We start from the raw sequence: 11,634 nt of genomic DNA on the forward strand, positions 1-11,634 counted from the left end.
GCTGAATATCTTGTATATAAATAAAGGGTAGTAATAGTAATATTCATGACGGCACAGGTCATTTCTCAGTTGGAAGAAACCTTGTAGCCAATAAATTTAGACTGTTCTTTTTTTATCCAATCAGAGCATTACCATTACTACCTTGCGGCCCTCCAGTTAGTGATTATATATACCAGTGGTGTAATTAGAGTGCTCCGGGCCCCCCTGCATAAAAATCTTCAGAAGGGCCCGGCGCACTCCGATCCCCATCCTCCCGCCCACTTCCCGTCCCGCTTCCAACCCGCCCACATCCCATCCCACTCCGCCCCGACTTGCGTCCTAGGTAAGAGAGCGGATTATTTTCCTGCAATAAACGATAATATATTTTAACCATATTAAAAATATTGTACATTGTACAGCGCTGCTGCATATGTTGGCGCTTTATAAAGAGAATAATGATACTACAGGAGCGGGGATATATTTGCAGTTCAGGTGAGTGTATATGGAAAGATATTGCGTCCGTATCCCGAGTACTTCCATGGCTTACGTGTCTCTATATAGCAACTTCAATCCTATTACACTTATCCTTAACTGTCCTCTACGAACGGGGAAATGAACTTTGGAGAACGATGAAGACTAATTAGAAAGTTGAATTAACTAGGCGTCTTTATACGGAATTGGGGAACGGCATTTGAACCGAACTGATTAATGGAGTGGTTCACCTTTAAGTTAATTCTAAGCAACTTTTACATTGGCTGTTTTTAATATTTTTTAAATGATTTACATTCTTCATAAAACTCTTTCCAGCTTTCAGATGGGGGTCACTGACCCCATCTAAAAACAAATGCTCTGTAAGGCTACACATGTATTGTTATTGTTACTTTTTATGACTCATCTTTCTAATCAGGCCTTTCCTCTTCATTTTCCAGTCTCTTATTCAAAACGATGCATGGTTGCTAGGGTAATTTGGACCCTAGCAACCAGATTGATGACATTGCAAACTGGAGAGCTGCTGAATAAAAAGCTAAATAACTCAAAAACCACAAATAATGAAAAATAGTCTCAAAAAGTCTACATCATACTAAAAATTTATAAAAAGTGAACAACCCCTTTAAGATAAATTTTAGTATGTTATAGAATGAATAATTCTAAGCAACCTTTCAGTTGGCCTTCATTGTTTATTTCTATAGTTTTTTTAAATTTGCCTTCTGACTCTTTCCAGCTTTCAACTGGGGTCACTGACCCCATCTAAAAAGACAAATGCTCTGTAAGGCTACAAATAATTGTTATTACTACTTTTTATTATTAATCTTTCTATTCAGACCTCATATATTCTCATAATCTTTGGGTCCTCTTCCTTCCCCTCTGCAATTTCCAGCACTTTTGGCACATGTTTGGCGCAGTTGCTACGAACCAACTGCACATGCGCCAATATGGCGTTCACTTCCCGAAGAATGCCGAAGAGCCGGAAGATGGTGCCCCCGATGAGCTTGTCTGCACTTACTCTTCACCTATATGTGAATAGTGAATTAGGGACACTTTCAGGGGTTATCACCTATGCGGGGGGAGAAGCAGGAAAGGGGGACTATGTAGGGTAGTGGGTAGGGGTTTCTATTATTGGGGGGGGTTTTGTTCTTCTTTAGGGGAGATACACACATGGAGATTCAGGGAGATAAGTTGCACAGTGATAAATCGCCTCTTCTTCGGGCGACTAATCTCCCTGAACTGCCTTCCTGACAGCTAGAATCTAAATCGCCAGCAGGATGGCACTCGGAGTGCTTTGTTTTCCGAAGTCGCCTAAAGTTGCCTCACGAGGAAGCGCTCTGAGTGCCATCCCGCCGGTCATTTCGATTCTAGCTGGCGGGAAGGCATTGAAGAGAGATTAGTCGCCCGAAGAAGAGGCAATTTGTCGCTGGGCGACTTATCTCCACCAAATAGAATCGTGTTCCTCTACCATTAAAGTGGGAAAACCAAGGCAAGGTTTCTGCTCAGACAAGGGAACCGTAATGTGCGGCAGGAGGAATGGGGTTAGCGCAAAGTGAAATTGTAGTGTAACAGGCCTGGGTCATGGAATCAGGAGCCAGAAGTAGTCAAGGAGACAGGTCAAACCAAACAGTAAATGAAGTACAAAGTCAGAATCCGGAAGAATGGTCAGTAACAGGCTACGGTCAGTGTCGGACTGGCCCACCTGGATACCAGGAAAATTCCCAGTGGACCTAAGTGTCAGTGGGCCTCCTGCTTCTTTCGAGGTGGCCTATTTCATGGTCATTCCCTATTTCTTTATGGGAAAAAAGAGGCTTAATAATGGAAGAATAGAGTATAGTATGAATAGAAAAGAGACAAGGAGAATAAAGAGGTTGAGTGAGGAGAGGAGGAATAAATGTTTGGAAAGTGAGCCCATGGCCCAACCTTTTCCACCCACGAGCAACATTCAGATGTAAAAAGAGTTGGGGAGCAACACAAGCATGAAATGAATGTTCCTGGGTAGTGCCAAATAAGGGTTGTGATTGACTATTAGCCTCTATGTGGACTAGCAGCCTACAGGAGCCTCTGTTTAGTAGGACACATGGTTTATATACAAACAAAACTTGCCTCCAAGCCTGGAATTCAAAAATAAGCTCCTGCTTTGAGGCCACTGAGAGCAACATCCAAGGGTTTGGGGAGTAACATGTTTCTCACAAGCTACTGATTGGGGCTCACTGGTCTAAGGTTTTCTGGTGGCATCCCAGTCCGACACTGAGTACAGGCAGTCAATCAGCAGGCAAGGGTCAAGAACAATATAACCAGACTGGAAACACATCCAGGAACTATGTACAATAGACCTACGCTGGGCAACTAGTAATTTGCCAGGGCCCCTTTAAATATTTGAATTTTGCGACAACGCAACGCGCCAGGTATTCTCCCATGGGTGCCGTTATATTGCTTATTTGTACTTCTCAGCCTAACTGTATGAAGCTCGGGATACCTGCTCCCACGTCAACCCCGTCCCCCTGTAAGAAGGGCATAGTTGTTCTGTTAAGCCCTGTAAAAGAGTAGCAAAAAAAAAAGACTCGCAGAAGAAGCATCTGTTATTGTTATTAATATGTGTAGAAATAACACTTGATACATAGGGAATCCCATTGGGTATATCACGAGCACTAGTGAAATGCAACGTTCGGAGATGAATGTTTGTGATGAGACTGGAGGGGCCCAACCTCGGAGACCTGGAATTGACAAGATTTATGAATATTTCTTCCTCCAGTCGTGCATCTGCCCCACATTACAAGCTCATAGGCTTTGATAGGAGCGGCGGGATGAGACTCGGGCAAGCTGTAAGGCTGTACGGGCCACATCATTAGCCGTACGCTCTACTTTTATTTTATTGGTTCTCAATTTATCACTGTCCAGATGATGCACTGCAGTACCTTTATTTCTATGGTGGATCACATGGGTAGAATAATCTTCCATAAAACTTCATATCGCCCCCCAATGGGTCTCAATTTCTGAGGCCTCCCAGACCATCCCCATTTCCAGAAATCTCTGAATGGCCCATAACTGGACTCCTACCTCCCCTCCATTAACGGTGGCCCTGATATGGTACCATGGACCCAATGAGAAGTTGCTGCAAACTGGATGGGATTTCAGGAGCATCAGGCCCTAGTCTGGTCAAATCATCTCCACTACACTCACCTCTGACCACTATTACCTTTCTTCACAGTGGTATGCCCCATTTACTGTAAGTCCTTGGACAAGGTGTTTCAAATACAACATTGCTGGGGGGCAGAATGCAAAACATTTTGTAGCTCAACACATTGTTGGACAAAGAAGATAACTCAAAACCCCTTAAGCATATGCCATTGCCTTTAGGAGATGCTCCACAATAGGGGGTTATTTATTAAAGTCTGAATGCCAAAAACTCGATAAATTCAATTTTTTTTACACTGAAATCCAAATTTTTAGTGGAAAAAAACCTCAAATCTTTCGAGATTCATTACATCCCGAGGATGGAAAAAGTCTGAATCTGAAAATCTGGCATCTCAGACCTACCAAGTTTATATATAAGTCAGCGGGAGAAGTCCCTATTTTATTTTGCAGTTTCTGTGGTCTGCAATGGAATTCGCCCGAAAATCCAACTATTTCAGGCTTTTCTGGCAAAATCCAAAAAATTTGGGATTTTCAGGAAAGAGTCCGGTGTATTTTATAATAACTTGGCCAATAATCAAATTCCTTTACAATGGTGCGCACACACACCCACCGTTGTAATAGAATTTGATTATGTGCCTGAATAAAGCCAAGTTGTTATTAAATACACCGGACTCCTGGATGTCCTTTGATCAGCGCTCAGAAGCGATCCAGGAGGTGATGTTGTAGTCGGCAAGAAGTGACCGGCATACCGCGAGAGCTGCAATCAGGAAGGAGACAGGACACATTGGCTGAGCTCCGCCATTGCCGCCTCGTCGTGGTTTGTTTTCGGGAAAGAGCCCGAAAAATTCGAGCGGTTTGGGAAAAAACTCTGAAAAAAATCGTAGAATTTGTATTTTCGCTCGATTTTTATTCGTGTTTGTTCTTGATTTTTAAATAATAAATAAGTGGATTCTAGTTTGGTCACACTTCAATTCGGACTGATGAATAAGGCCCTAAGATTAAGGGAAAATGGTCTGAATTTCTGTACTTGCACATGGGCTGCTCTCTTCCCCATGATGCTGACAAGGGCATTCCCATTCCATTGAACACCAAGGGGTATAGCAATGCAAAGCATTTCAGCAGTGCTACTGCTCCATCCATAAAACTGCTTTATATTTCCCATCAATATCAATAGCGCCCAAGACCCAACCTCAGGAGGTAAAGACTGGAAGTCTGGGACTTTTGTTCAATCCTGGAAAGTCATTGTTAGACTCTTGGGAACACTCACGGTAATAGACTATGTCTGAGAAGTAATGCAGTGCTACCTACTACATTTCCCATGATACTTGGCCAGGAAACGGCAGAGATTAGAAAGCCAGAGTTTATTTATGCACCTAGATTATTCCACTTTTTTTATGAGCGCTTCTGTTGCGACCCTGGTGCAGACTGGGTTTATATACAGATTATCCGTTCCTATGGGCTAAGCCAAGCGCTGATGTATTTGGTAGGCCAGAGAAGACAGCCAAGTCTAGGTTATCCCTCGATACTGTTCTAATGGGAACAAGAATATAGAGTCAGTGACGCCACTGCAGACATAAGCAGATTAGAGTGATCTTTCTTCTTAGCACTTGTTGCAAAGGACATTGTGGCTTTAAGGTCAAAGAAAATCACCCACGATGACCAAAAAAGGCCAAGTTAGCAATAAAACAGACAGAAGTACCAATGCCAGTGTGAACAAATGTTTTACTAAGAGAACTTTAGTCCAGATTCTTAAAAGGAAAAGCTGGTGCTCAGCCATATCCCAGCACATGGAAACATATTTTCAAGGGAACAGTTTTATGGCGCGTTTAGATCCAATTAAAGGAGAACTCAACCCCTGAATTATAAAAAGCAAAATAGTCCCCCCTCCCTGTTTCCCCTCGCATAGATCAATAGGTCTGGAAATGTTGTTAAAATTTTTCCCATCTAACAGTGAAGAGTAAGAGCAGAGAAGCTTGTAGGCGCCATCTTCCGGATCATCTGATTTTTTCGGTTCCTCTTCGGGTCCTCTTCGGCAATTCGTGTCCTCTTCAGCAATTTACTGCACTTTTGGCGCATGCTCCGGAAAACTGCTCCAACTGTGCATGCACCCGTACAGAGCTCTATTACAGATGAAGACTCGCGATCCAGAAGATGGCGCCCACAAGCTCCACTGCGCTTACTCTGCACTGTTAGGTGGGAAAAATTTTAGGGACATTTTCAGACCCATTGAACTATGCGAGGAGAAACAGGGAGGGGGACTATGACTATGAAGATTTTCATTCATCCAGGTCATGGTATATCTAGTATAGATAAATATAAAAACAACTGGACTTGCTGAGTAATCAATGAAGACATTTCACTACTCATCCGAGCAGCTTCTTCAGTTCAACTGACTGGTGTGGGAAGTTCTCGGCATAAAAACTCTTCCACTAAGGAGGGGGACTATCTAGTTTACTATATAGAGTGTTTTCCTAATTCTTTGGTTGAGTTTTCCTTTAATGTAAATTGATAAAACTGTTCTCCAGATCTCCAGGGCCAGTGGGCCACTTAATTCAAGAAGATCTTCCAATGAGACTCCTTCCTGCTCTGCCAATGGGGTCACTGGTATAAATTGGGCAGATCTATGAGTTCAAATGTCCTTATTTATCTCTTAAGTTAGGAAACACTTGTTGGTAATGAGATTGGGCAGCTCTTCACATAAACAGATACTGCTATGCTTGTTTTAATACCTTATTATTTTGCCTTCATAAACTGATTGCTCCAATGGCTAACATGGTTCTCTTTTCTTTTCAGATCTTGGCAATTATATCCATCCTCTTCATTGTATTATCTACAATTGCCTTGTCATTAAACACGCTTCCAGATCTACAAGCTATTGATGAATTTGGACAAACCACAGACAATCCTCAGCTGGCACATGTGGAAGCTGTCTGTATCGCATGGTTTACAATGGAATACCTCTTGAGATTTTTGTCTTCACCAAATAAGTGGAAGTTTTTTAAGGGACCACTAAATGTCATTGACTTGCTAGCGATCTTACCGTATTACGTCACAATATTCCTCACGGAATCAAACAAAAGTGTACTTCAATTCCAAAATGTCCGACGGGTGGTGCAGATATTCCGAATCATGAGAATACTTCGAATTCTAAAATTGGCCAGGCACTCAACTGGTCTGCAGTCCTTGGGTTTCACCTTGAGAAGGAGCTACAATGAACTAGGGTTGCTCATTTTGTTTCTGGCGATGGGTATCATGATATTTTCCAGCTTAGTCTTTTTTGCAGAGAAGGATGAGGACGATACAAAGTTTAAAAGCATACCAGCCTCATTTTGGTGGGCCACAATCACAATGACAACAGTTGGCTACGGTGACATCTACCCTAAGACACTACTGGGTAAAATAGTGGGAGGTTTATGTTGCATTGCAGGGGTACTGGTTATAGCTCTTCCGATCCCTATTATAGTCAACAATTTTTCAGAGTTCTACAAAGAGCAGAAGAGGCAGGAGAAAGCCGTCAAGCGCAGGGAGGCACTGGAAAGAGCCAAACGAAACGGTAGCATTGTTTCCATGAATATGAAAGATGCCTTTGCTCGTAGTGTAGAACTTATGGACGTTGTTGTGGAAAAGACGGATGAAACCTCAGGAAGGAAAGATAAAGTCCAAGATAATCACTTATCACCTAGCAGATGGAAATGGAAAAAGAGGACCTTGTCAGAGACAAGTTCTAATAAATCTTTTGATGCTAAAGAGCAAGGATCTCCAGAAAAGACCCGATCCGGCTCAAGTCCTCAAAACCTCAATGTCCAGCAGTTAGAGGACATTTACAACAAAATGGCGAAAACACAGTCCCAGCCAATACTCAACTCAAAAGATTTAAATCAGCCTAGCAAACCAGCAGAGGAGCTAGAAATGGGATCAATCCCTGGTCCTACAGTACCAATGTTAGCAACTCACCGAGAGGGATTTATTGACATGAGAAGCATGTCAAGCATAGACAGTTTCATAAGCTGTACAGCTGAATTCCCAGAGTCCGGCAGGTTCTCACATAGTCCCCTTGCCATTCTTCCATACAGGATGAATGTAAATTCAGGGCAGAACACTTCTCATGGGTATAAAGAAAGTCGTGTTAGACCATTATCCTCAGATGTTAGCCGAGAGAGTTTCACAGATGTTCACCCCAAAACTGATTTAAGCCGTCATGCTACATATATTTTGGAAAGCCCAAAAACTTTAGTGAAGGTCAAAAACCCTTTAATGTTGAGGTCTCTCAAAGTCAACTTTTTAGAAGGTGAAACTAGCTCACTGCTACCTGCACCAAATGTATTAAGCCCCACATCACACAGACAGGAAGGGCCTTCTAACCAAGACACGTCTTTCATTTATGAACATTCCGTACAAAGTCCAGAAACATCACTGTACACCACAGCTAGTGCAAGGACACCCTCCAAATCTCCGGAAAAACACATGGCAATAGATTTTACTTTTCACGATGCTAATGTACATAAATACATAGACGCTGACACTGATGATGAGGGACAACTGCTAGATGGATTGGATTCCAGTCCTTCCAAAGAGTTGCTAGGAACCATGAGCCCAAAATATAACATAACAAAGAGCGGCCATCGAACGCAGAGAGATAATGTCCATAGAGGGGACAAGAACCACCTAGAGGGTGCTCCTTTCTTGAGTTCATCAAGGTATGTAGGCCAAAACTGCATTTACGCTACAGAAGGTATGACTGGAAGACGTCAGGGAAATCTGGAGACAGTCAAAATGGAAAACCACATTTCACCACAAGTCCATGTGCTACCCGGTGGTGGTGGTGGACATTCAAATAAACACAATCCCAGCATCTGATCTAAAAGACAATAAACATTGTGAAAAACTGTTCACTCATGCACACAGAGCTTCTGCATGGCATAAACATGAACCTCTCCCTTGAAGGTGTTGAGAGGAGAACAATGAACAATTCTTCTCTTTGAGGATGTTTTCTAAACCATGCTAGAGATATCAGCCACCACTTTGGTAGAAAAAAAATTGCTGTTATTTGATCTCCTTTAATGAACTCTCTCTCTTTCTCTCTCTCTTGAAAGCCATTGTGACCAAATATGCCCCTTATATAAGAGGAACCTGCTTTTTTTATGTTTAATTTTATGATGAAGGTAAGAGGAAAAAAACAGGAATATTCAGGTCATGGTGGATAACTGGGATTAGAAATACTTTTGACATTTTGATTTCATCACTGGTCATATAATACTAAAGAAGAAGAAGATGAAGAAGAAGAAAAAAAACAGGGACAGAATAGAACTGTGTTTATTCATTTCTTGCTTTTCTTTTTGTATTTATTTGTAATTTACTGAAACATAGTCAAGGTGAGTTGCACCAGTTGATCGGTATAATGGAAACAAATTATAGGAAGTGATCCTGCTCTGTTTGGAAAGAATATTATTGGGGGAGGTTGAAAATTCACCTAGACAAGTTTTCCTGCATTTTATGGTAACATTTTCATGCAGGACTTGATATTTACCAGGAATGTTATTCTCGGGCACGTTGCTTGAGACGGTGTAAACAAAATGCCTAATTAACAAGGTAAATTTGTAGGCCAAGAAAAATCTCAATGCCTTAAAGAATAGGGATGTAGCGAACTGTTCTGCGGCGAACTTGTTCGCGCGAACATCGGCTGTTCGCGAACGTCGCGCGACGTTCGCCAATAGGCGTTCGCGTCAAAATCGTTCGACCATTCGACCATTCGATCGCTAAAATCGAACGATTTTCGTTCGATTCGAACGAAAATCATTCGATCGAACGATTAAAAATCCTACGATCGTTCGAATCGAACGATTTTCGGATGTTCGAAGTTCGCAAACTGTTCGCATTTTTTGCCGGTGTTCGCGAACGGCGTTCGCGAACACATACTCGGCGGTTCGCTACATCCCTATTAAAGAATAAAAAAAGAGAAATTACATTGAGAAGTATTAGCCAAGGAAGCATTCTCCCAATCAGGCATGAAAACTCATCAAAAAAAAATGGAAGAGTTGGCTTGGCCAGTTATACACCTGTTTGTAAATCTAGCCTTTATCTTTTTCTCACGTGAAGGCAGGGCTGTCTTTTGGGGTGATGGGGCACTGATATTAAAGTAGGGAGAGGCAACTCTACCCATAGGCTAATATAATCACTGCTATTAAGATACCAACTCCATCTCTCCCTACTATACCTGCTATCCCACAGTCACACTCCCTTCCCAGAGACTATTATCCCACTGTTACTATAGACACCATCTCTCCCTACTATACCTGCTATCCCACAGTCACACTCCCTTCCCAGAGACTATTATCCACTGTTACTATAGACACTATCTCTCCCTACTATACCTGCTATCCCACAGTCACACTCCCTTCCCAGAGACTATTATCCACTGTTACTATAGGCACCATCTCTCCCTACTATACCTGCTATCCCACAGTCACACTCCCTTCCCAGAGACTATTATCCACTGTTACTATAGGCACCATCTCTCCCTACTATACCTGCTATCCCACAGTCACACTCCCTTCCCAGAGACTATTATCCCACTGTTACTATAGACACCATCTCTCCCTACTATACCTGCTATCCCACAGTCACACTCCCTTCCCAGAGACTATTATCCCACTGTTACTATAGGCACCATCTCTCCCTACTATACCTGCTATCCCACAGTCACACTCCCTTCCCAGAGACTATTATCCACTGTTACTATAGGCACCATCTCTCCCTACTATACCTGCTATCCCACAGTCACACTCCCTTCCCAGAGACTATTATCCACTGTTACTATAAGCACCATCTCTCCCTACTATACCTGCTATCGCACAGTCACACTCCCTTCCCAGAGACTATTATCCACTGTTACTATAAGCACCATCTCTCCCTACTATACCTGCTATCGCACAGTCACACTCCCTTCCCAGAGACTATTATCCACTGTTACTATAGACACCATCTCTCCCTACTATACCTGCTATCGCACAGTCACACTCCCTTCCCAGAGACTATTATCCACTGTTACTATAGACACCATCTCTCCCTACTATACCTGCTATCCCACAGCCATAGTCCATTCCCCAAAATGATTACCCCTGCTGCTAGGTACCTACTGTACCTCACAGTTCTTCTCCATAGGTTATTAACTCTACAGGTATATTGCCTGCACAATCTATACCCTATGGCCGTCACCTATACTAATACCCTTCTCCAAAAAAGACTGTACAGAGCCATCTATTACCATTTAACAAAGACTTTTTCTTTTGCACAACCAAGCTAAAGCAGCTACAAAAGCATAGCACTTTAAAGAAAGCACTCCCTTAATTTGTGCCTCTAATTGCAATTTACTGTCTATTTTCTCCCCTTCTAGAAGAACGCATTACTGGGAAATTGCTCAGTCTCTGCAGATTTGTGAAGCATTTAGAACGCATGGAACAAAGTTAGTAATGGATAAGAAAAGTTTACTCTTGAGCCTTTGAACTGGTAAAAGAGCAAATGGTAACAGCTTGTGGGCATATTATGCAAGCTAAAGCAGTCTTTAAAAAATCAGTGGCCCTAAATTATTCATATACAGTCTACCAGAATGCATTCCAACACCCTGTTGAGTAACCATGTTTTATTTATCCATAACCTACCTATGCTATAAGTTCATTATACTATACACTGAGATACATACACAGTTGTAGTACATAAACATGTAGGCAAACTACAAATGTTAGGAAACGTTTTTGTCTTAAGGGCTAAACCCTATTTGTTTTCTTCTCTACTTAGCCATACAAAAGTATAAAAAGAATAATAATAATCCTAGATATGTAATGGACTCTATCAGGATACCAAAGTCAGCAAAAAGGTCACAACTAAACTGTTGTTTATAAAAAGTCTATTTCATTGTTATTTCTATTTTCATGAGTCAAGACATTTGAAGTCCTGACTCTACATCAAAGCCATATAATGTTCCTTTAACTCGGGGAAAGAAAATATTGCTACCAGTTTATTTTTGAAGATAGG

The 11,634-nt window shown here is 41.9% G+C and overlaps 1 protein-coding gene across 2 annotated transcripts in view; it reads left to right on the forward strand.

The window, feature by feature from the left end:
* The window catches only part of kcnb1.S (potassium channel, voltage gated Shab related subfamily B, member 1 S homeolog), a 113,194-nt gene extending 104,734 nt beyond the window's left edge, over positions 1-8,460 (forward strand). For both annotated transcript variants that reach the window (XM_041577615.1, NM_001085788.1), the window contains 1 exon segment: positions 6,397-8,460. In XM_041577615.1, coding sequence (XP_041433549.1) covers positions 6,397-8,460 — 2,064 coding nt within the window.
* Positions 8,461-11,634: the final 3,174 nt, after the last annotated feature.

Source organism: Xenopus laevis, chromosome 9_10S, assembly GCF_017654675.1.
Source record: "Xenopus laevis strain J_2021 chromosome 9_10S, Xenopus_laevis_v10.1, whole genome shotgun sequence".
In the NCBI taxonomy this organism is placed as follows: domain Eukaryota; kingdom Metazoa; phylum Chordata; class Amphibia; order Anura; family Pipidae; genus Xenopus; species Xenopus laevis.